Source organism: Opisthorchis viverrini (assembly GCF_000715545.1).
Source record: "Opisthorchis viverrini unplaced genomic scaffold opera_v5_172, whole genome shotgun sequence".
Taxonomy (NCBI): Eukaryota; Metazoa; Platyhelminthes; class Trematoda; order Opisthorchiida; family Opisthorchiidae; genus Opisthorchis; species Opisthorchis viverrini.
Genome location: NW_008751831.1, coordinates 625,667 through 638,405, shown reverse-complemented (window position 1 = coordinate 638,405; position 12,739 = coordinate 625,667). Strand labels below are relative to the sequence as shown.

The 12,739-nt window shown below is 40.5% G+C and overlaps 2 protein-coding genes across 2 annotated transcripts in view; both read right to left on the bottom strand.

The window, feature by feature from the left end:
* Positions 1 to 10,136, bottom strand: part of T265_07535 (hypothetical protein) — a gene marked incomplete at both ends in the record, with an annotated part of 54,563 nt that extends 44,427 nt beyond the window's left edge. The window contains one exon of the mRNA XM_009173080.1: positions 10,128 to 10,136. Within this exon, the coding sequence (XP_009171344.1) occupies positions 10,128 to 10,136 (9 nt within the window). The remainder of the gene's footprint in view (positions 1 to 10,127) is intronic.
* Positions 10,137 to 10,243: 107 nt separating this feature from the next.
* Positions 10,244 to 12,487, bottom strand: T265_07533 (hypothetical protein; the record flags this gene model as incomplete). The annotated part of the gene is made up of 1 exon (XM_009173078.1): positions 10,244 to 12,487. The coding sequence occupies one exon, from the start codon at positions 12,485 to 12,487 to the stop codon at positions 10,244 to 10,246; it is 2,244 nt and encodes a 747-aa protein (XP_009171342.1).
* Between the last annotated feature and the right edge of the window lie 252 nt (positions 12,488 to 12,739).

The window sequence follows — 12,739 nt, the reverse complement described above, 5'->3', positions numbered from 1 at the left end:
AGTCCTCCCAGTACGTATTGTCTTTGTGCGTATTTTTAATCTGGACTGACCTCGCTTGCTCAGCTCCCGGAAACAATAACCTTGTTATCAGACTGATTTTTAATGGCGTCTGATTTGACCATGCACAATTAGAGGAACGTGTTAGGGGGTCCCATTAAATCTTGGTAACAGACTGTATTTCATAGATATACAATGTTACCGAACGAATACCACTCCAAGCATATTTCGGTTGCAGTTGGCTGACCTTGATTTGTCACGGAATTTATATTTACTAATTTATAGTAGACCACGCTTAGATTATGACGGGGTTAAGGACAGCCTCTCAGTTGGGTAAGAGGGAGCTAAAAGAGTGAATTACGTTTGCCATTAACCTAATTGTGGGTTTAAAAAGAACAAAGTATCTACTCCACTTAATGAGATTATGCAGACGAATTCGGCACTTGAGCACATGCGGTTTACACATGTTTACTTTTCGATAAAAAAACTGTATTTTAAAGGGATTAGACAAAGGGAGACAAAATTAATCTGTCCATGACTTGAATAATTGGTTTACATTCAATCTACTTACCAGATTGACCTAGGGTTTCAGCAGATTCTTCTTTGTCTAATTTACTCTAGGTGTTTAAATTTCAATACTTTACAGGATCTAGTTAAATGGGACAAAAATCATTTCTCATACTTATTTGTGTTTGCGTTTCCCATGGAGTAGCAAGGAAAAAATAATCAAACGTTTTCGATCCGTTTTGTAAAATTAGACATTTTACCCATCACATAAATGGTAAATATGACGGGAATATGATCAATCTGTCTCGAGTCGAAGGGATAAATTGAGGGGACCGCCAGGGTTTATTATGAGTTACTCATCACACTGCAACTTCAAACGATTTTCTTTTCGAGCTTGGAGATCAACATCCAGTGGGTGGTTGTTGGATTAATCTTGTTTGTCGTCCTCGACTCACTAACTTCAAACTCCTAACTGAGACGAATGTGCAGATAGCCCTAAATTTTATAGAGAATTGCGAGAATTCTGCCAGTGTCAGGAGGGTCGGTTTATAAATTTTCCCGAAGAGTGTAAGTGTTTTGCACTAGTTGTTGTTGAATCAAAGGATGCTGCTGCAGAGAAAGGAGGAGGTTTCCAAACGAGACATCTGACCAAACTGTGTGTGCTGCAAGACTGTGGCTCTCTGTATTCGATTTAAGATGTCGAAAGATGGATATGATCTCGGATCCAGAGTCTGATTGTCGGACAAGTAATCGTACTTGACTCTAGGTTTGGACACAGCTGATGTTGGCAAATTCGGTCTGTATTTCCATACCTGGGAAAATTACTAACAGCTGAGCCTGGAATTCCTTTCATTGTTTGAGAATATCCAGGTTTATTCGTAATATTCAGAACTAGCCCAAGAAGGCAAAGCAGAATTTTAGTACGCGTCATATGAATTCCATTACTGGATTACATGGAGAAGTTAGCAGGAGATAAGTGTTCCGGCCGTCATTCAGTATGAGGGGAACAAATTGAATCTGCCCGACCACGCCCAGCCAGCAGTTGTTTTTTGTTTTTCCCTACCGTCGTCTGCTCGGTATAATCACCAAAATAGGTCCTGTCACTAGAGCTCATTTTATAAACGCTTCCTCCTGTTTGCTTTTCCATCCTTCATAGTTGTTTTCATCTTTAGTTAGAAAAAGAATTTTTTACGTTTAGTTTAAAGAGTTTGTACCGAAATCTACGTGCAACATCCGTTTTACTTGTTCGCTTTTGTGGAAACGAGGGATAACCCTCATTGCTACGTTTGTCGGTGAGGCACAGGTGATCAGACGTTGACTATTCGGAGAGCGGGATAACTATCATCCAACAGAATCATGGGCATTAAAACCAACCTCTCGACACATGACTGCTCAGCATGTTCACAAGACGCAATGCCAATCTACTGTGCACTGACGATGTAACCTCGACTAGTGACGAAATTTTGACAGGCAAATTACCAAGCTCAGCGAACAGAACAACCATCTATTTGATATGCGGTACCAAGATTTCTCTCACCAGTGCACTGCAGTAATGGGTTTCGTGAAGAAAGCTGGTATGTGCTCTATTTAGAGCATTGTTATATGATTTCATATAGACCATATTAGGGCATCGAGCGTGCTCAATACAAGTAATGTAGTGCTCAATTATCTCACGGCGTAACATAACAAAAGCATGACGTGTAAGCCGGTTGGCCGGGGACATTATCTCATGCAAACTAGAAAATCTCAAAAATATATGGGTTAGTTTTCTCTTTTTCCATAGATGTAAGCGGTGTTTGATGCTTCAGCGTCACATTTTCAGAATTTTTTAATATTTTGGTAAAAATACAGTTGCGGACTGAGTTTCTGTTGACGGATAAAGACAACGTCTCGAAATGCAATTCGAATGATACCTTAGGCATCAACCTGGCCGGTTAATTTACTTTACTGGTAATCTGGGTTAGCACTCTTACGATGGTGCAGTTAATATGACTAAATGTAACGAACGTCCCTTGGCTACCCTGGTACTATCGTGGATTTCATTTCTGGATGGGGTAAAATTAATTCCGCAATAATAACTGGTGGTTGCACGCGGTCTGTCTACCTCCTCATGACCGACCCAAACATTCTAGTCTTCATATAACGCTATAATGTATCAAGATACCAACCAGTCAACGTCTTTTCCCATGAAAAAGTGGTAATACAGCCCGCCTGAGGTAAGTAAAAATGATCCATTTTGCCCTTACTATTGAGATATGTTTTCAGTTCCAACGAAAATGGTCTTTTCGGAAAGGTGTCCATCTAAACTGATACGAACTAGCTCCTACAATATGCTAATTTTTGTAGGTCTTCCAGATGATATGTCCATTGAAAACCAGATGAGTAATCAAGATACCAAGAAAACGGGGTCGTTTTCGAGAAATGGGTTGGTACGAGTGTTATCTCTGGAGATGAAAACTTCTGTTAAGAAAAGATTATTCATTGTGAAATTCAGAAAAATAACGTACAGGAAATTTGAGTAGTTGATGTTTTGTGCTGAAAGCTCGTAGTGTTGAGCAGATAAGATAACATAACCCATGACCTTAGATTAGCCGGCTCTCCTAAACAGAAACACATCTGGTTGGTCTCCTAGGACCTCTAAATTTACCACAGCTCAGAGGAGACCAAGGTTTGTCGGTTCCGTTAAGTGATCACTCCAGAGAAGGCTAATAAATTACTGATGTGTAGATGAGAATGAGGCCTTGGGGCACAGGCCGTCTTGGAGAAAGTTGGCTTCATTGTGATGAAACAGATGCGCACCTAAATACAAAACAAATGAAGGCGTTTTGGAGCTTATGTCTCAGTGAGACATGAATAATGTTCTTTCTTGGGGTCCGGGGTCGTTCTTCAAGGTGATTGTTCTCACGAACCAAAATAGTTTTAGTAGGGAGCGATCCTTATTGGGTGGGGCTTCCTAGAGAACATCGGAAACATTCGCTGAACATGACCTAGTGAATTTTTAGCATTCCTAGTCCCATTGCGCAAACTCGTTCGAAATAAAAGCCCTTTATGTGATAATTTAGGAGGCGAAATAATAAACTTTCTAATGAAACATCCTTTTCTGGACATTGACTGTATACAATATATTATAATATCCGGAAGTTTCCGCTCTAAACTTATAGCCCTATAAGTTGAGCCCCAAATTGAAGACAAACGTCTGATCATGCGCAACTTCGCAGCAAAGGGATTTGGAACTAGTGGATGTAACTAATTTACAAGGTAAATTCATGGACATTAAAGATCCATAACTCACTGGGAGATATGTAGCTCATGCAATGATGATAATTTCTACAAAAGTCCCTGGAAACGGGGTGTTCAGCATGAATTTATTGCTGAATTTTGAAAATTCCTTATTATTATTAAACCGTTGAAAAAGTCATGTACCAAGTTTCCGAGACAACCGCTAATTCAGAAGGCCGGAATGATTGCCTCAGCATGGAACATCGTCATTTGAATTTTGAGGTCCCGGTAGACCGCTTATCCGCTGGCAACTACCAACATTTGCTTGAGGATCCCATATATTTACATGTCAATCTGACAAACGCTCAAGCATGATTATTCTTGTCGAGGCATACGCTATTTATCTACGGATTTATCTGGGTACTTCCTCAAACATGATAATACACTAGTGGATCTAAATACTCTGCAGTTCTCGATGGTGCAAGTTAGCATGAATAGTAAATCTGAACTAGCAAGTACTAAGTCCAACAGTGCAAACTAAAACTTTTACTATCAAGTACATCATGATTATGACCATTTGGTGAAAGCTTGGGGAGGTGCGTGATTGAAACTGCCTCCAATGTTGGTTGCAATGTGATTGTTACAAGGTTGGGTCAACAAACTCTTCCTTCTGAGAAAAGAATTCCCCTGGTTCCCTGGGATTACCAACAGTTTGATGCCACTCAACTCCAAATACAGTTCCGTCGGTGAGTCCTCATTAGCTAAGTTCTGGTGGATGTATTGCTCTTTTTTGATGTAGTACTGCCTGTCTGTGTGGGATTGTTGGAATTAGAATAGTCCATATCCATATTCCCGTCACTTCCATTGTTAACAGTGATCTACCAGTGATCTATCCATCGCAAAGCAATGAACTAATGATTGCTGGGTTCCACAATTTCATGGTTTAATGTTGCAAGGGCTGGGATTTTGTTAGAACAGCCAAAAGCTTTTGTTAGTGGAAAATAGCAGTGAATGAATCGTAAAGAGTTCATACGGCTTATATCCGTCAATGCTGATGTTGCATCTTGGGTCGCTCGGGCTGGGCAACAGTTTATCCAACCTACACATTCTACTCACTGATTTGGTTTGGTGTATACTGGTTGTTGGGAAAATCGGATTCCTTCGTACGACGCCTTTGAAATGAACAATAGTCACAGCATTCGGTTCTGAGCTTTGAATTTTGCAAAATAGCATTCTCAATGACTAGGGTAATACATTGTCATGCATGTCACTAGGAATGCGGTATGAAGCCCTCCTGATTATCTAAGCCACAAAATAATTTCAGTTTCTCTTTTCCCTAAAGACACTTTGTTGTAAAAACGTCAAGATATCACAGGTCTTACATGAGGGTGCGAAAATAAGCTCTAGCATGCATAGGCATGTATGAATTAGTGTGCAGCTCTAACCTTTGTGATTTCGGGTTGACTATTTGTCATCTTCATGAGGAACTAATGGTCTGTCGGCAACTATCATCCCGCCTGCTGCCAACAATAATGTTGAGAAATCCACTGGTGATTGGAAATTTCATGTTATGTTTCACTGCCTGTCTCTATGAATATTTAATTTTATTCATCGGATCTTCAGAGAACAAATTTTTTGCTCCATTTTTTCAATGGGTCGCGATTGCTGATAGCAGCAGATCCTCTCGGATGATGGGGTTCATCAGCGTGAATCATCAATACCTTTCACACTGTTTCTTCACTTTAACTGCTGTTTACCTGAATGTTCAGCTCAAAGCAACTGGAGTACAGGGCAATGCTACGTAAATCTCGTTAATTTTGAAATCTATTTTGAAATTTACCAAAACTATTAATACTCCTCAAAGATTTTTCGTCTTGCGAAGCGACCTGAGTTTCCAGTGAAGTTTGGCAACGCAACAGTACACCTTAGGATTCACTTTATGGGTAAGACAGCTATATTAGTGAGCTATCATTTTCATGGCGGTATATCATTTCCCCCCGCAAACATTTTCGATAAATAGCATTCAACGGAAACATCTCGATCTTATAGCCACACACTTATGACGACACGTCCGCGTTTGGCTCAATTCGGATTATTTAACTTCAGTCTACCTAGCGGAAAAAGCAAAATCATTTCCGTGAGCAAAACCCTTAACCACTCTAAATTTGGCTGTTTTGTTTCCAAATGAGTGTTACTCCATAGAATAAAAGTGTTTCTCGCTAAATGACGCAGTTTTGCTGACACGGAGAATTACCACTGTAAAAAAGTAACTTGTGAGAACTGTCGCCTTCTACGTGTCGCCTACGTACGGATTTAGAAAAAATAGGTAGTATACTACTCACAATTCGGAAAATCGAAACAGTCATACTCGTTTTATTAAAAAGTAATTCGGAGGAAGACGTTACTATCAGGGAACTACGTTCTTCTGTTCGAGGGTTTCTAAGCTGCTGATGTAAGCTATAGCGGTAAAAAAATCAGGACTTTGTTTCTAATCTCAAATCCATCAAGTATATCTCACTTATGATTTGTAGCAGACCAAACCTGTGTAATTCTGCATAATTACATATGTATAATTAAACATAGGTTTATCTGTATAAAACTTGAATCTGACCTAGATTACGGTGGTTGTGTATGCATATTAGGTTCGCCTAAAGAGGCTTCTACGCTGAAATCTTGATGTCTATGATTGCTAAGTCCCAAACATACCATACGTGATTTATAGATGGCATGAACTCTTTAAAAGAGTGCTTTTAGTTAGGAGGAAATGTTGGGATCCCAAAAAGACTTTCCATTATGATTCTCCGTTTGAATAACCAGCTCAACAAAGGCAAAGGGTGGGTATCGTCAATTTTTCCAATGGCTGATTACCTCCTCTGATAGGAAATTTGAAGTTCAAGTTCCTGATAACACTGGCTGAGACTGACCGGTGCATAATCTTTTATGTAGAGCATACCATAGGCGGGCCTGATCATCTAAACCACCATGTTACTCAGCACTGTTTCAATGGACCCCTCACTGGCATACAGCACTACGCGCCAAAACATCCCATAGTTAGATCACTTATCGTTTGGGAAATGCAGATAAGCTCGATAGTCACCTGTTTCTCAATAAAAAACATCTATCTTTTTGATATAATGGTGTGGGTTTTTGCTAAATATTCTCATTCGGAGTGAAGCGGGATGAAGAACTAGCCCTAATTAGCTTACTCCCTAAGAGTGATGGCTAAGCATCCAGTAATTCATGTTGCGCTTTTATTTTTTAACCACATATATGCGAGACAATTATGTAGAGTATTCATCCCGTACGTAGGGATGAAGGGTTATTCCCCCTCATAAAAACTGATTCGTACATCCTGATAATATTAATTTTCGTAGTAACCTTTTCGAAACTGTGCACCACGACCCGGTTTGCCGCAGGTAGTGAAGTGAAAATACTTGTGTATATATACGTATAATTGTACATACTAGTGAAACACTTTGAAGGGTATTCGTAGGTAATTTCTCGTGGGATACTGACTAGAAAAAAGTGTTTTATCTTCTTTGGGCGTCTAGTTGATGAGCGTTTCTTTTATATCTGGGTGCTTTAAAAATTTTGATAGCGACAAAGACACCATCATTATTTCTAAATTATATGCGTGCATATATGCCTGGCGAGCAGACTTTGTGCGTGCATCAAATTCTCCCACGAGGCAAAGTGGTTTTTACAAGGTCTGTGTTCTAACTTTGACCATCATTAACACAGGAACAAGTTGTGTAGGACGTTCGGGACTGCCTTCGCACGCAATCATTTGCACATAGACAGCATTCAACAGAATATATTTCTGTGCAGATTTTGTCCTGTAAGTAAGGTGAATCCACTCCGAAATGGTAATAAGCATTGTAAGTCGTTCCATTCTTAGTAAAATTCATTATTAGTATGTATCGCACGAAGCCCCGAATAGATTCAAGCTGGGAACCACTTGCTTAACAGCTGAACACTTAACCTTCCGGCGACGGGTGGCTGATCAACAGCGTGACCAACCAGCACTCAGATATGATATGGTATGATGTGATAGGATATGGACTAGCTTCTGGAATCATAACTTCTCAGATAGACAGGATCACAAGTCATGTGAACTGATTCCCCTTTCTAGGCTAGTCATAGCTTTTTGGTTTGTTGAGCACAGTTCTGATTAAAACCTCCTTACTTCTTCCGCCATGTTAACTTGATTTTGTCGGGCAACTCACCTGCAACCCAACTATATCACTTGTTTATAATGTTACGATATTCGAGATATCGCAATGCACTGTATGAACGTAAGGTCCCTGAAAATTCCTTGACAGCCCACAAAAGGTTTTGCCTTCTTGGGGCCAAGCCTTTCGAGGAAGCTTGGCCGCTACCCTTGTGATTGGCTTGAGCTATTCTACAGCTGGACCCCCTGTGTTCTATGGGTTTTGTGCTGGACAATGACCTAACTACTAGGGTCTCACACTGATCACTACATTTGAGCATGAAACCTGATAAGGTAAAGCGTTAAAGGCAAGCTGCCATGAGGTAAACGAGAGCAATGCGCACACAGTAGGCTTATAAAATTATTCATCTTCTGTTGTGCTTCTTGGGCCTTTAACGCAGCTTAACAACGAAATTAAGCAGCGCAGAGGATCTGTTTCCAATCGACTGACCTTCCGGTCAGCTGTTTATCCATTTATACTGTCAGTTGTAATGAGCCAATATTGGCCCTTTTGAAGCTATTCTTAACAATTCCTCTGGCTACGGCTACCATACTTGAATCGACTGACCGAAACAAATGGCAGAATGGAAGGTCCCAGTTTGGACGTACTAAAAAACCAACCCGAATGAAACGACTTCATAGGTCGTATTTTGGAGACCACAGGTTCAATATTTAGCTCTTTTTCTCCGGCAGCCTAAAGATTGTCAGTTACTTTCATCATAGCAATTAGACAACTTGCAATACCCCGAGTAATTTGGCAGTATCTTGAACCGGAAGTTCATATAAAAAAAGGTTGATGGAATATGTGCTTCTGAAAAACCAGCCTATCAATACTTCTCCGTGTTTTCCAAAAGGATGACTTCTGGATCTATTAATCCGAAAATTGCACAAAAAAATCCAGGAATTGTGACAAGAAAAGAGTCAGCCACCCCAGCTCACAGCACAGAGGTGTTAGTAGCTCAGTTAGTTCCTACAAGGTGAATTTAATACTTTACTTGAAGGTATATTACAAACAGTAACACCCGAAAACTATTGCTGTGACCGCTGTGTCACTTACTACTCACCAAAAGTGGTATGCCAGTGATATCAACAAAAGTCTATCAACTGACTTTCGACAAAATAAAATGTAACAAATCTAGTATTTGCTAGTTTGGCAGCCTAATCCACCTGAGGAAAACAAACTATCAATATTTCGGACAGTTCATAAATTTTCGTCGTGTTTCCTGGTTTCAAGACACTGATTGGAAAAATGAGCTTCGAAGATTCTGCCTTCTAGGATTAGTTACGCACTTCTACTAGTAGTCCGTGTTTCAAATCATGAGTTATACGTAAGTTTGCACTTTCTCGTCACAAGCCAATAAAACTGACTAATAGGGATTCAAATGTACCGAAAAATACACCTGAATCTGGAGCGTTTATTGCCAAGTAGCAACCACCCTTAATGCTATACCTCATTAGCTAAAAGAATTTATTTGGCATACATCCGGGAAAAGAATATAATGACGTACTTGTGTGTTAGTCCACCCAACAAATCTAAAATATGCTATTTGAGATGGCAATCAACTTATAACCTAACATAGTGCATGAAGCTCTTGATGAATAGCACTTTCCTTTCGGTGTGTAGATGACTTTATGAAAGCTAACTGGACACATCCTCACTCATAGTGCACAGTATGTGAATTGTTCAATAAAAATAAAATTGACTTGAAAGAAATATAAGAACACTCAGATTTACACATGCGATTCTTTTCATAAGTAGATTCTCGTTGGCTAATTGGCGAATTATCCTCACAATTAACTGGTTCTACTCATCCTAATCACTCGAAGCTACATGAGTATATGTTGTGACACGTTCTCAAACATATCTGAATAGTGATGTGGAACAAAAACTAACCATTTGTTTGAGGGCTGTTTTCAGCCTAGCAGCTCAGAAGAAAGCATAGCTCGTATCAGCAATTCAACTTTATCAACTCAAAGTACTTACAAGGTAGGAAAAACTGCTGTGATAAGCTACTGAGGAAAAGTAATGCAACGGAGGATAATAACGGTTACAAAATATGAAAGATAGTTATCTGTTAGGGGCTGAAAATATAAGCACTCCGGAGCTAGTTAACCTGTAGTCACCAAAACTCTATGTTTACCACTGAAAAAGCATGTGAGCAAGGCAGTGAAAAGAAAAAGCAACGATTCTCACCGGCATCATTTGAGCATACAGGTCTTGGAGACGGGTTTACAATGGCCACTCGTCGTTTCACTGAGTAAAAAGCCAAATATGCTTTGGTAAATGTACATTAGTTCGGCATCCGTGTTTTATCGTCTGCCGCGGCCAGTTTTATGTGCATAAAATTTATTAAAGTTTTCAGTGATGATAGGAACAGGGATAGCGAGCGTCAAGACACCAGCTACGGCACAAACACTGCCAACCAGTTTGCCCAGTGGTCCTTTGGGAACCTTGTCACCGTAACCAACTGTACACATGGTAATCACGGCCCACCAGAAGGCATCTGGAATGCTTTCGATCTGAGAATCCTTGCGGTCAATTTCCACATAGTAAATTGTGCTTGAAAATACCAGAATACATACAATGAATGCTACCAAAAACAGGCTCAGACCTTCGATACTCTCCTTGAAGGTCAGCACAAGTACTTGTAGTCCTGAGGAGTGCTTGGTCAACTTAAACACTCTTATAAGCCGGATGACACGAAGAAAACCAAGGCTTGCACTGCTTTTGGCCCCTTCGCAGCTGAATGTAATCAGCACGTTCGTTAAAGTAAGATAGTATGGTACAATAGCTGCTAAATCAATCAGGTTCTTGATATCTTTTAGAAACGATCTCCTACTTGGACAACTGAGAAAGCGGATCGAGAGCTCTGCAGTAAACCATATGGTGCACATGGTTTCGATTATGAAAAAGGGATCCAGAAAGTTCGGCCTATCTCCAGGTTCACAGTGCGTTGTCGAATAAGCCGGCAAGGTTTCCACACAAAATAATATTATGGATATCACAGTGAAAAGAACAGACGTCACTGAAACACAAAATGCCGACAGAGAAGTTTCAGGATACTCAAACAATAGCCACAACGTTCTTTTCCATGAGATTTCTGGTAGCACAATCACCTCTGGAACGTATCCTTCACTTTTTTTATAACTTTCTATTGCAGCATCTTCAATTTGAAAAAACTCCAACTCTTTTAGAAATATATCGTCCGATACGACGGCTGGCCGCTTTAAACAACCACCATACTGATAATAATTGAAAATTGCTTCAAAGCTTGGCCGGTGGCGATCGAAAAAATATTCGCGTCTTTTTGAATCCCAAAAGGGTCTTCGTTTTTCAGGGTCCCCAAGAACAGTTGTCGGGCGACTTTCAAGCACTGCTGACCATGTCTCGAATTTCAAGCCACTCACGTTTAAAATCACTCGCCGGTTGATTGCATCAACTGACTGGCTGCATCCAGATTCTGATTCTAAGTACTCTGAAATTGCGAGTGAGTTCTCTTTGATGTAGTCGGGAGCGCTGTCTAGATGAGTATTCATTCTTCGGAAACTAGCACTTCCACCAGAGTGCCAAAGGTGTGAGCGCTCATTCTTCTTCCTCTGAAGCTCCACACTGTTTGAAGATGATCGTTTCACCCAGGACCCCCAATGGCTCATTTTACGGCGCATAGAATTCTGCCGGGGTATGGACTTTTTCTTCTTTTCAACCACAACTGGCGTGTTTTGATAGAAGTTTTGGGTGCTTCGACCACAAACAAACGGTAGAAGACCTTCCATTGGCACCTTCTCTAACAATGGAACTTGTACCGGTGCGTTGGAGGGATCACACCCTTTTTTGAACTGTACACGCAAACGACTATGTATATGCGGGAAATAGAGGAGTTTATCAGAAAATAGTCGAACGTCAGAAGTATATGATTCTGTATCTTTGCTAGCTATTTCAAAATCAGAATGTGTCTTTTTCATCGTACCTTGATCGGACCGATATTCTAAGGATGAATCTGCTTCAGTTGTGGTTATGCTACGTCGAGTTTTCACATGGTCTGCAACTATAACAGATTTACTTTGGGTTCTCAAATTTGGACAAGATCCAGAATGGGTTTCTGAAATTCCTGAACAACGGTCAGCCTCACAGGTTTCGACATGATTGAGCGTCCAGCTGGATTCCGCGTCAACGCCCGCTCTTGAATGTACCTGGACACGGACATGATTTTGTTGCTCATGGAAATATTCTCTGGGAGGTGGATGGTCTTGTTTTTCAAATCCCAATCTACGTGGGTTCATGCCAATTCCTACTCCAAAAGTGATTCCGGGCTTACCACCACCCCTAGTGTGCGGCTCTTTGTACTTCTGCAGGTGATGCTGGCGAGAACGATGGTGCGGCAAATGATGTATACTAGATGTCGACTGCAAAGCTTTATCTTTATTGTCAATTACATCATGTAAACTGGCTGTTACGTGTATAGATTCTTTGAGCGGTTCACACAAGGATCCTCTGGAATTGGTGTACGAGGAGGAATCACTCATTGGGCGCATCATCGACGGTAGGTAAATCATATTTTCTAATCCGGTTAGGTATATCCAACTTTCACATGCGTATGTGAAGCAGGCGTTCATAAAACACAGGTGATCGAGGACGTTATAGCACAAACCACAGTGCAAAAGTAACGGAAACATTCAAAGTTTCACCTGACAACTGTTCGAGTTATCAGGTTGACAATATTTCCAGCATTACATTTTACGATTAAAAGCAGCGTTCACTTGCATTGCACTTATGAAAGAAACACATTCATCCGTTTAGTTACTCTC